Source organism: Necator americanus, chromosome V, assembly GCF_031761385.1.
Source record: "Necator americanus strain Aroian chromosome V, whole genome shotgun sequence".
NCBI lineage: Eukaryota > Metazoa > Nematoda > Chromadorea > Rhabditida > Ancylostomatidae > Necator > Necator americanus.
This window is the reverse complement of record NC_087375.1, coordinates 29,400,160-29,413,355: the sequence shown is the minus strand read 5'-3', so window position 1 is coordinate 29,413,355 and position 13,196 is coordinate 29,400,160. Positions and strand designations below refer to the sequence as shown.

The 13,196-nt window shown below is 38.8% G+C and overlaps 1 protein-coding gene across 2 annotated transcripts; it reads left to right on the top strand.

Annotated features, from left to right (window-relative positions):
• Positions 1-238: 238 nt before the first annotated feature.
• On the top strand, positions 239-11,459 carry RB195_015588 (uncharacterized protein; the record flags this gene model as incomplete). Of its 2 annotated transcripts, XM_064206369.1 has the most annotated exons (8): positions 239-434; positions 1,123-1,170; positions 8,043-8,191; positions 9,092-9,207; positions 10,349-10,446; positions 10,541-10,646; positions 11,193-11,318; positions 11,417-11,459. In XM_064206369.1, 8 exons carry the CDS (start codon positions 239-241, stop codon positions 11,457-11,459), a joined length of 882 nt encoding a protein of 293 aa, XP_064062249.1. The 2 variants fall into 2 exon arrangements, with proteins under 2 accessions (XP_064062249.1, XP_064062250.1); XM_064206368.1 differs by lacking the exons at positions 239-434; positions 1,123-1,170 and having other exon boundaries at positions 8,054-8,191.
• Between the last annotated feature and the right edge of the window lie 1,737 nt (positions 11,460-13,196).

Genomic DNA, 13,196 nt, shown 5'->3' with positions numbered 1-13,196 from the left:
ATCACTCCACGAATCTGAGGTGGTACGGATTTCAGGTGGAGTATTCGTATATAGGATCGTAGATTATGTAGAGGAGCGTGGTTCCGTCCATTTCTTCCCAATTACCGTAAAAAACGGCCGGAAGATGCGGCGCATGCACAAGGCTGGCGTGCTCCAGTCGGACTCGTTGTAGAAAATAGCGCGCAGCATCGCTCGAAGCCGTATCGTCCGGGCCGTTTTTTACGGCAATTAAGAAGAAATGGACGGAATCACCCCCTCTCCACAATCTACTATCCCGTATAAGAATACTCCACCTGAAATCCGTACCACCTTAGATTCGTGGGGTGATACCTTTAGGTCAGATGACAAAGTGCCTTTGGAAAAACTTACTGAAGTCTGTGCTGGTGTTCAGGAATGGGAGTCTAAGCAAAATCTGGCTAAGGATGCGCATTCAGGTTTTTTTCTTTTCTCAAAGGAAACGTATGGAGAGATTTTCGGTGGATCACTCCGAACCTGGATAAAGGTTCAGCGTTCGAGCGTAGTTTATCAGGGTCACAGCGAAAATGCGCATCTCCTCCATAAAGCTTTCCAGACGTACTTTTGGGCTATTCAGGTGGTTACCTCACTCGAGAAACTATTGATCAGCTTATCGATTATGCCCATCATATTGGTTTCACCCAAGACCCAGCGCGAACCGACCACATGTAGAGGCTACCGGATACATTAATTTTAAGTGAAATACTTATTTGTATGACTGTCGACTCGCAATATCGAAACATATCGAATAATCGATTGATCAATTCTACGTTTTTTTTAGCAGCGGCAGAAAGAACTTATCCTCGAGGGTTCTACCACAGAAAATCTGAGCATACGTTAACTTTATAACATTGTTTCGGTACTGAATTATGATTGCTGCAGTCGGCCATGTTGTAATATGACTTTTCTGTAAATAATCTTAACACCACTGAGTGTAACCTCATTTTCATCATTTGTCTTGGAAAAATCTTTCTTTCTTTGCAAACAGGTGGGCGTTGTCGCACTACTTATGCACCCTAACAGGTATAGGGCAAGGTCATCCATTAACGCAATAAATTCTAGCAGACTTAAGAGAGAAGTTTGCGGGAACAACGGTAACTCTGTAAGTTTCGTCGCAACATCGACATCGCCTTTGCGAAACAGTAAGAAGTTCAGGTGAGCATTCTACTCCGTGAAAAAAGCATAATCGGTTTAGGTGCAGAATTGTCGGTTACATATTTTTATACATAATTTACTGATAGATGCGGATGCGCTGTTGTTGTCTGCCTTAAAGGCATCACTCCACGAATCTGAAGTGGTACGGATTTCAGGTGGAGCATTCGTATACGGGGTTGTAGATTATGGGGAGGAGAGTGATTCCGTCCATTTCTTCCTATTTGCTGTAAAAAAAACGGCCCGGAAGATACGGCTTCGGGTGTTCTGGCGCACTTTTTTCTCCAAGGAGTTCGACTGGAGCGCGCCAGCCTCGTGGGGCGCCGCATCTTCCGAGTCGTTTTCTACTGCAATTAGGAAGAAATTGATGGAATCAACCTCCTTCCCATAGTCTCCCATCCCGTATACGAATAGTCCACCAGAAATCTGCACCACCTCAGACTCATGGGGTGATGCCTTTAAACAAATTACACGTATTTTATTTATTTATTTATTTATTGCAATGACAGACGATAAAAACAAGTTAGAACCGGTGGCTTGTCCTTCATTATCTCATTATTTTTTGTGAAGTGAAGCAAGCAAGCGAATAAGTGCTTAGGCAGTTGCTTATGCAGTAAATAATAATAAAAATAAACAAGACTTCTACTTGAGAATTTAGATAATTTGATTCAAAAATTAAACCGACACGAAGGACTTTTCAAACATTCCTCTGTTTTTTTTTCTAAAGAAAGTTTCCTGAACGCGTTACTGGTGTTCGAGTTAATTGCGGACATTTACAGGACCGGTTCTTTAAAAATTTGATTCATTTCTGCTCGCTAAGACCTTGATCACGACGAGAGATCTAAAAAGTAGGGTTCTCTTGCAACGGTACAATTAACTACGTACAGAAACAAATGTTGTATATGTGTTGCTTGAGTGCGGACCTTCCCCTGGTCGGCTTGTAATTCCTGCAGTTCCGTTCAACTCTCTCCTTCTTCACTTTTTTCCTCCTCAAACATATAAGCTGAAACTATGTGGTCTCGTGTGTGTTTCTATTTTTTCCTGTGTGCTGAGAGATTTTATCATGCTGAGGAAGAATTAATAGTAATAGTATAGTAATAGTAGTAATAATAGAGAATAGAGTGTAAGAGTTTTAAATAATAATAGAGAAATGGTATAATGATAATAGTTTTTTGCTTTTCTATTGGTAGTGCTTGCTGAAATCCCTCAGATAATTTAGTGAGTCTTGTGAGACGACGCACAGTTAGAGTAAGCCACATCTAAACCGGATCAGGACATACCAAAACAGTCGCTGCATGGGCCTTTCTGTATCAATCGAGCTGTAGTTCGGCCGCAAAAAAATCATTTTTGTTAATTCAAAATAAACTCAACTTCTCTACCGCTGTTTATTCACAAAGAAGTTTTATCTTTCACTTCTTGCAGTTTTATGTGACGTAAACGCCCGCACAAAATCTCTCGAGCTAGCTTTTTCTTTTTGAAGCCTTGGTTTTCTTGGACTCCTTCCGTTCGAAGCTAAGGTCGTTCTGTTGCTTTTAAATATTATCGCCTAAGAGGCATAATCCGAGTTTGTGACGACCCGAATAGTCGAGTTAAATGCGAAGCTCAGGAACAGAGCTCACGCAGAACTAACTAGCCAGAGTTCGAGAAAAAAATAGTCTAGTAGAACTTGTTTAGACATTCGATCCTTCAAATATTCGCTTCTCAGTTATCGGTAATTGTAGGGTCACCTTTTTTATTTTTACGTTAGTTGCGCTAGGGCGGCACTGACTGCTTCAGGGAAGCAAGTCTTACAGATAAAAAATCCATCTGTACAGAGCTATTCTTTTCAGTTGTATCTCACAGAAACCTCACAATAATGTCACATGATTTGATCACGAAAACCGATGGTTAAAAGAAATATGAAAAAAACTATGCATGAAAATCCACGGCTTCTCCATGATTCAATATTCCTAGGAGTCTTCTTGGTAACAGTGTATGCCTTTCCAACCAGTAAGTGAAAAAAAAATTAAAAGAGAAAACTAAATCTGAAACCACTTTATAGTAGAGTCAGAACGACATGAAGCACGGTGCCGGTTTTTAATCCGTTGCGCTCGAAGCGGTGGACTGTAGCGGTTAGGATCGAGTGAGGACTCCTTCTACCCTCGTTCATTGGTGCAGTTCCCCAAGGTCCCAACTCGATTCCAACTGTTATCTTCAAAGCGTCGATTCGAGCGCAATCGCTTACGCGTCTGTACTGTGCTTTATGTTGTTTTGACCCAACTATATCTTGTGTTATAGGTCACCGCATGTCACGGCTAAATTTGAAATCCTATAGAGAGGTGATTCACAAATTCGTCTTGGTTTCAATGGAATTGAATATTATGGCACTGAATATGCCCGAAGAATAGGTCCTCTACGGTCATATTACTCCTATAAGCACTGGTGTTAAATTTTGAGAGTTTATATGTTATATATGTACATATCATTTCAGATGGTTTGCTCTTGAACAACATAACTAAATACTGTAAGTGATGGGGCGGGTGTAGTGTAGCGGTTAGAGACTCTGTTTCCTGCACGATCGACCGGAGGTTCGAAGCCGCCCCAGTGCTCACCAAGCCTTTCATCCCTCCGGGGTCGATAAATTAGTACCAGACTTGTCTGGGAGGATAAAAACACTGGCTTGACACATCGGCTGGCCCCGCAAGTCATTGTACAGGCCAGTTACACGTTCGCGAACCTCAAATGATTCTGAATTGAAGTGAACGTGGGGGCGCATCCCAAGCGGATTGATTAACGCCAGAAACTTTATCCTTTATCCATTAAACTGTAAGTGATACATCCAAAACGCGAACATACATTGATCTTACGGTAAACACATGCACACAGACGTAATATTGTGGTTCATTTCACTTACAGATACAATCTTTCGATTGGTTACACCTTCTTAGGTTGTAACCTTGACAATCTCAGCATGACAATGGACGAACAAGTTTCGTCCTCCCTTACATCATATTTTTTTCACCAACAAGGTCAGACATCTCTTTTGATTTCTTATGTTCAAACGGACTGTCAGAAAAAAAGAGAAAAAGAACTTAAAAGAATTATTCATAGCTCTTTCTAAACTATTAGAATAGTCTTTCCGGAAATATTCAAAAATTTAGCTAGTGCTGAATGTGTTCAACCGAGAGAACGCGACGCGTTTACCGTAACTTGCGCTCCATCGCTCTTGACATTCACTCTGTCCGCTGTGCTTTGTCTCCTATGAAGGTGCATCGCGATTGAACACACTTGGCGACGACCAGAGGTTTAGAAATGCAGTAAATTACTGTAATTTTTCGTCTACATTAGTGATGAATGCCATTGGCTGTTAGGAGCCGGAAAAAAGATCTCGTTGGGACTGGATCATATTACGGTACATATTAATTTAGAAAAAAGGCAATAAAAAGAATAAATATCAATGCGTATACTGTAATGATAGTGGTGGAATATCTATTGCAATCGCTAAGTTGGGATCTGCTAGTGCTACTTGCTTCAGCCGGCGTAGTGTAGTAACTGTTGTGGCGTCAACCTCAGTGAAAATCTAACCGATCCTCGCGATTGGTCCGTTCAGAATCAATACTGAAATCAATCGATACAAAGGTGAAATCTCTCATCTCCAGTAAAGGCAATCTTAGAATAGGTGAGAAGCTTGTATTTCTTAAGAAAAGCGATTTCTGAAACTTAATCAGGAGCTAAGTTTGATTTTGAATGGACGAATTTATTACATATTTTTGGAGTTACCTATTGAAAACACAGATTTCTACCCAACATTGTCCTTTGCCCTACCAGTGTTGGAGTTTTGGCCAAAAAGTATTTTTTTGCAAGAATCTCCACGGTAACGGTATCCAGGAATCGTCTAATAACTGCCAATAAATAGAAAGGCAAAAGAATAACCGACATCTATTTTGTCTCTTTGATTGTGCAGCGCCGAAGAGTCTCCTTCTGCTCCCGTCAATTTGCGTTTTGAGCATTCTAGAGATTCGACGATGCGTCGAATCTCTAGAATTTTCCAGAATCGGCAATCTTTATGCTAAATCTTCAAAAATCCCAATGCTCTCGTTCGTTTCAGTTTCTCAGCATTCATTTATAGTCAGGTTCTAGGAATGCTCAAGTCTCCAAAGGGTTCTGTTCTGTTTTTTGAAAATTGACGATGATTTAAATCCAGTCATTTGAGAGATAAAAACCATGTTATAGTTATATAGTTTTTTCAGCACCTTTAAAATGTCTGTTCTTAAATTGTTTAATTAAGCGATACGTATTTTGAAGCGGGATACGAAGAAAATTTGGAGATTTCATGATAAGGAAACAATTGTTTCCCTAAGATTTACTTTCACTTTTCTAGCATATCTTCAAGGAACAGGGAGAACAACTCGTTCTGTAACTGTTTGAACCATCATTAACAACTAAATTACATATCTTAGGTAGTTTTAAAGAAATGAAAAAGCTGTGAATTCGATATGAATCCGCCGTGATTGAAAGGAACAAGTTTATGAATGAAAAGAATTCGCATTAATGAAAAGAATGATAATGACAAGATAATTCAACGAATTCATTTTGTGATCAGAAAAAAAAAATGAATAAGTACCGTTTCCGCATTTAGGACTGAACTTTCGCGCATGATTGCTCTCTGCTGTAAATAATCCAATCAGCACTTTTGTTCACAACATTTTCGACGAACACCCCGTCGGGTTTTTTTTTCGTAACAACATCTTTGGCTGGTGAACAAGGAGGAATCCAGTCGTGAAACGGCCATGAAAAGAACTCGTGCCGTTCACAGGTTCTCGACTGCCCTTCTAGAAAACGCATTAGATGTACAAAAAACTCGTCTGTATAAATATTGCCTGAAACTCATCAACCTAACACAATCAACATCAACATCAACTGTGGTTTTGTCTGTTTCTGTCTCGAACAGCAGACGCAAATGCGCTCTTCAGCGCTCTACAATTAAAATATTTTTGAAACCATGAAATCCGTACTAATCAGAAATGGTTGCATTTTGGAATTAGCTCAGTTCCAGATCCTCGCCGATTTGATTCCTTTTGTTTTCTTCTTCTCCATGTCTCAGTCTTCCAAACCGGTGTAGAAGAAGAAAAGTGCAAGTGAAAGATACAGAGAGTGTTAGAAACGTGTTCTCACTAATATACATGATTAATGAGATTAATTCCTGATTTTAAGTGGAACCATATTTTGTGTTGTTGATGGTAGATTGAATAAATTTGAAGATAGAACTTGCAGATGGCAAATAATGCCACAATAACCTGATTCATTGTATGAAAAAGAAAAATAACACTTCGCATGAGTGCTGATATCCTTCGATCTCCTCCTCATCGCTTCACGAATTTCCATGCTATCATCGTTCAGAAATTGCTTTTACTTCCTAGTCGCTATTTACATACTGTAGGAATGTGCTACATACTGTAAGTGTATGAAAGATATGCGAGAATTTTGTTAAGTATTTAGAATTAATATTATTTATGACCACTTCGGCAGGTTACAGGGTCATCTATGAACTGACATCACATGGTTTTCCGTGATGATCTGCGTAATCAGATGAAAATAGCAGCTTCCAGCGCTTTCAAAAAAAAAAAACAAAAAGAAAGCAAATGCCACCAGTAAAGGGCTGCGAAATATTTCAGCAACGTGCTTTAGCCAAGTGGTCACAGGCGATTGTAACCAAACAAGGTTCGCGCCAATCCAGGCAGCTTATAACATCCTTGTCGATGCAGTCTTCGCTAGAATTATCTTTACAATCCGAGCTTCTCATTCTTCTTCATCCTCATTCCTCAAAAAATTCACATGCTTCCGGTTCAGAGGTCTCGTGTTTGAAAATGGCTTGTTTTTTTGTACATTCAATAATTCAATGATGAAAGAAAAAATTCTTCTCTTTCAATTTGTTTTGACATGACTTCTCTCGAAACCTTATAAGTAGAAATATTTCATTAATTTTGTTTTCTGAAGGATTCAGTGAAAAAACCAGCCACTTCTCTGTGCTGACCAATCATACACAGCTACCGTACCACTGTAAAAGTTTACTTTACAGTTAGATTGGTCAAGAACTCCTTGGTCAAAAACGTCTTGTGTCTGTTTTTACTATTTTGCTGTAATTTTATGATTAGTGCCATTGCATCTGTGACAAATATGCATCTACATGTCTCAAGAGAGACAAGAGAGTAACTAGTAGCATTAAAATATAAATAGATGTAAATAGATTTAACAGATTTAAATATGCAGTTTTTTCTTTAAAAAATCATTGCTTTAATTCCAAGATTTTCACAAATTTCCTCCCGCTGAACGCGTTTGCTTCGGGATACTGTATTTTTGACTCGCCGCTTAATTCTGCAGTTTTGCGTAGTTTACAGTAAAGTGTTTCGCGAACTGTTACGACAAGAAGTAGTTCAGTGAAATTCTGATTGAGCAAGACGTTTCTCACCGCTTTTTCTTATCATATCTGTCGTTATGTACATGTCTTCGGATTGAAAGAAAGACAACCAGATCAGATCAGAGAGATCAGATAGAGATTTAATGTTGCTTTTTTAAACAACGATGCCGTTGAGAGAGAGAATAGGAGAGAAAAGAGAGAAACCAAGACAAAACGGATAAAAATAGGTAGAGACAAAAAAAAAACGATAGCTTCTAAGATGCTGTGATACTGACAGAAATTGGAAATAATTTCACTAATAATAATTTAATAATAATGTTAATAATTTCCCTCCAAGAGCGATTAATTGAAATTTTAAATCGAAGATGCTGAAAAATCCAAAATTTCTCATCTAGCCAGGAGGATTCCTTACCTTAAAAGTCCACAAGTATTGTGGACTTTGACATAGAAGCTAGGAACTGTTTAGAAATACTTGAAGGGCTCCCAGAAATGCTGCGACTTATCCTGTTATTGGCGATAGTTTCGAAAACTACGGCACAAATGGTTCGACAGTGCACATGTCAACAGGTGGAGCCATGCAGTCATGTCACATCCGAAACAGTTCTTCGCTGCATCGACCAATGTCAGGTACGATTCGCTTTCGGTTACATTTAGCCGAGAATTTTGCATTCGAATGAACTCTGCTGTCTTACACAATAGAACGTGCACTATCAACACAAAAGAGTGCGAACGTGTGTCTATCGAAATAACTGGTTTGCAGCACTTCCACTCGGGAATCAAAGCAATTTCTCACTAACACTGTGCAAAAATATCATATGCCAATAATTATTGCCAGTACTGTTGGCTGCTAGGATTCTTCGAGAAAAATAATGGGAGTGTGGACGGATGCTGAGAAAAAGCAGTTTTGGTCGACAGTGAGAAAAATTCGAGAACATTTGAAGCCAGAGATTCTTTACAAAAATAAACTATGAATAGTTCAAAGAGTTCTGTCATCAAAAATGATACAAAAGTTGTTGCGCATTTTGTTCAAAAAATTAAGATTCGCAGGTTATTACCAATAGTGCTCGTAAAGCAGGATTTGAACGCGTTCCTCCAGTTTTTTTTATTAGAAGATTTCAGTCCGATTTTTTTGTTTTTTTTTTCAAATTTTTTTCTGAATGTAAGAGTTACAGTAGGATTCACCGTAGCTGTTGGAATTCAGTTGACCTTAGTCACATCTTTTCGGACAATTTGGTACAGATGTCGTTCGGAAAGATCTACTAGTCAAGACAGGCGAGGCGCTTAAGGTAGACGGGATTTAATGAAAGAATAGTGCTCGGTTTTTGGGAGTAGAGTTTTGAATATTTCTCGAATTTTTCCCGCAATTTTGCATGCAATTGTCTTCTGTGATCAGCTGAAATTTCAATGTTTGGGGAATTTTGTGCAGTCATCATTGGGATGCAATCCCTAACTCATCGTCAACGAGTACAGCAAAACACAAAAGGACCATACTGCTACAGTTAAAAATTTTTTCACCTCTTCTTTCAGCGACATGCGGCTGAAGCTGGCCTTTCCTATCCGACGGTTCGCCAGTGCTTCAATCAGGTCCGTGGTTCCGTGGACTCCCTAATCAGTTGCTACAAAACGAGCGTTTTTGACAAAGCGTACGTTCAACTTCGCTAACTTCTCTAACTGTTCTTGAATTCTGTTATGCCCAAATTTCAATTACTATTCTTATTATTATCCCAACAACACATCTTAGATTAAGGTTCTTCAGTTTTTTTTTTTGTTAATTTTACTATCATGTTTCTTCTTTACTATAAGATGTATGTATGTGGGAAATTTACGTGAAGTATTTCAAAGGTTCTCGTGTCTTGAAAGTTCGGTATGCAACTCCCTACTTTTCTTATTCGTGTACCCAAGGAATTTTTAGACGGAAGATTTGTTAGCTCAAAGTTTCGGCTTTTTGGAAGCCTTTCCAAGCTTAGAGGTGGATTGGAATTATCTCACGTTAAAGGCATCACCTCACGATCATGAGGTGACACGGATTTCAGGTGGAGTATTCGTATACGGAGTCGTAGACTATGGAGAAAAGGTTGATTCCATCCATTCCTTCCTAATTGCCGTAAAAAACGGCCCGGAAGATATGGCTTCGAGCGTTCCGGCGTGCTATTTTCTCCAAGGAGTTCGATTGGAGCGCGCCAGCCGTGTGCACACACCACATCTTCCGGGCCGTTTTTTACGGCAATTAGGAAGAAATGGACGGAATCACCACCTCTCCACAATCTAGTATCCCGTATAAGAATACTGCACCTGAAATCCGTACCACCTCAGATTCGTGGGGTAGTGCCTTTAATTACGTCAAGTATCACATTACTCTGGGTCATTGTTTCGATAATCCTTCAAAGTAGTGTAGAAGGAAACTATGTACATTGAAACTAGTCCTACGAATGAATGTTGCCGTGTAGGATCACCAGCGACGATCACAACTTCTGATCTACACACACAGTATGAGGCGGCTACAGGTCACAAAGCGGCACAAACAGCAAGAACTCATTAGTTACTGACAAGGATTCATTTCCATTATTCATTAAAGGATTTTTTTTCCAACAATCCGAAGCGTTTGAGCGATTTTGGTTTATTAAAAGAGAATCTCGTAAGCAAACTAACAGAAAACATTCACGTGAAACATTTTTTATTTATGTTATTTGTGTTCAACTTCAATAAGATAAAAAAAGTATGCAAGGCTGGAAATTGACAAGGAGAATTTTCGGGTCCGTACATCTTTAATTCTACTATTCTCAGATGCGCAATGGGTCCTCCAGCAATGGTACCGAAAAGGTATATGGAGACGTTCAAATTGGCGTTGTTCAACGATATGAACGCTGTATTGACGAGATCTGGTTAGTGATTTCCTTCTGCTCAAGTAATTTTCTCGAAAATTTCACCCCACAGCAACTCAAAATCTTGCCATTCATGTTTTCTCTCTATTTACAGGTGTCCGTAATCAAGTAATGTCCTTCGCTAGAGCTGGAAAGAAGTTCACTTCATGTAATATGAATTGTGTTCAGCGTGTAACAAGTGAATGTAGAAGACGACACAAGTACCTCCAAGTCCTTTTTACATTAAAATTTACGATAATCAATTTAAAAAACTATGCAATCGTAGGCCATAGAAAAAATGTCGATTGTAGCATGTTTTTTAAACCTTTCAAACAAGTATGAATAGTAATTGACTAATTAACTAAACAATCTTGAATGCAGCTGGTAGAACGGTGCAAATCTAGCGTGCTCGAAAGTCTTTTCGAACGCGTTCAACCGGGCTGAGGCGACGCATTCGCGGCGCGGTCGAGGCACCTACACTTTGTCGCCATGACGTACCCACCGATCGATAGCGCGCCACCCGCTGCGCTGAGATTGTTCATCGCGCGAACAACTTCATAAATGTAACGAGCAGAATCGTTCTTCATGGTTAGGCTTCAAGTTCGTGATAAGAGTTAATTTTTAATTAACTCTTATCACGAACTAATAACTAACACGTTGTAATTTTGAATTAGATGATGAAGTTGTCTTTTTATTTTTTTAGTAGAGTTTCATCTTTTCCAAGGTGTAGAGATGTATGGGATTTTTCCGTCTCATCGTTCTTTCAGCTGTGGACTGTCTCTACCTTCCGATAACATTATGATACAAACCCTGAAACAGTGCATGCAGATAAGTGGCTTCCACACCACCGGTGTTCAACAAATTTGTAGCTGTCTGGCAACAGCTGGTGCAAGGTGGGCCTACTTTCAGGATGAAATAAAGAACAGTGGTGCCCAAAATTGTGGAGTTCTTCAGGCTTCAAGAATTTCCTTTTATTTTCTTTTATTTTCAGGCAACTTGCACCGATTTGCAACAGGATTATCATCTCAAAGTGAAATTTTCTTTTTCTCTGTAGCGCATACCATAGTAATGAAGTCAACATCATTTACTCTACGTTTGAAAATGTTGTCATAGTAATAAATCTTCCAAAACGAAGATTGTTTTGAAGGGATTTTTTTGTTCGAAAAAGTTAGTGCTAGTGACGCCCGACGACGGACAGCATAAGTGCACAGGTATGAAGAATAAAAAAAAACCTCAGAAAAATGACCGCACGTTTTTTTAAACGGTGTTACATTCTGTCAGGACTATGAGTAGTCTTCGCATTTCGGGGGAAACATCAACAGTGTAGTCGAAAACCCCGGATATCATGACGGCTGTGATTCTACTTTTAGAAGGAGTATCCATAAGTAATCAACTATTATTAGTGTGGTACATTTTTCTCAGTCTAGTTGTTCAGATCGTAAATGCACACAAAGACGTATTTTATACGGCAATATTACAGGTCGTGGCCTTCACTTTTGTGACAATTAAATTCAAACGTTCTTACTATACCGTTATAGAATGGTGAACAATCAAGCAAACGAAGCACATCTACAAAATTGCAAGTTCAACTAATAAAATAAATAATAGAATAGAACTAATAAGATTGATATGTATAAGAAAATGTTAATGCGACGGGTTGAAACAAAGAAATTTTGTGGTGTTTATTGGGACGTATTGAAAGTCGTTTAAGTATTGAATTAATATTAAGTGTTAAGTATTTAACGTATTGAGAGCCAACGGTGATCTGGAAAAATCTCCAGCGGTGATTTTGACCTGCCTGATAGCGATCGATGTGGATCCCGAGTTTGATAAGAGAAAAAAAGTTACTCCTTTAAAATCACTGCTTGAAAGTGATCCCAAACTGAGCATCCAGAAAATGACAAACTCTTCAAGTTACTTGGTCAACAGTCCAAGGACATCTTCAAGAAATTGGGAAGTTTTACATGGACATGTAGGTAATCCGGTAATATTGCAATATTGCAAGTTTTACCACATCTCCCATATTCTCTAGACATAACACCATTTGATTTTCATTTATTTCGATTCGCTAAAAAAAACAAAAATTTTAAAAATATCGATGAAATCGCTACCGCGATCTCACCTAGAATTTTTTTCTTCAAAGGAAACGAAATTTTATGAACGGATTGAATATGAGAGGATTGAAACTCTACCAGTAAGCTGGCAAAAGGCTCTGGATAACTACGGAGATTAGATACTCGACTAAAGATAAAAATGAAATTAATAATAAAATGAAAAAATAAAATGTTTAATATTGTTAGGAGTTTACAATTAAACTAATTAAAGTTAAATGATTAATTAAAATTAAATGTAAGTAAATTGGCTTTTTTAGTTGATATCGAAACAATTGTTTACTTTTGGGATCCCCCAACATATTAATCAGTGTTTAACATAATAGGAAAAGAATTCCTTTTGGCTTAAAGTACACCAGAATCGCAAGTTTGTCGACATCAGCACAGGCGCCCCCAGTATTATAGAAATACTGAGAAGACTAGCTAGAAATGGCAATCGACAGGATCACACATTTTTTAATTTTTCCACAGAGACTGCAAGCGAATCATTGCAACGCAGTCAATCGGCCGCTTCCAACATGACAGTGGCGTAGATTAAGAGTTCCAAGATGCAGATATGCGCTGTATGTCGACGGGAAGACCTCGTATTGGCGCAGTAGAACAGAGACAGCGAACAAGGTCCAGACTTTGTAAGCGCTGCTCCTTCATATTGAACTCTCA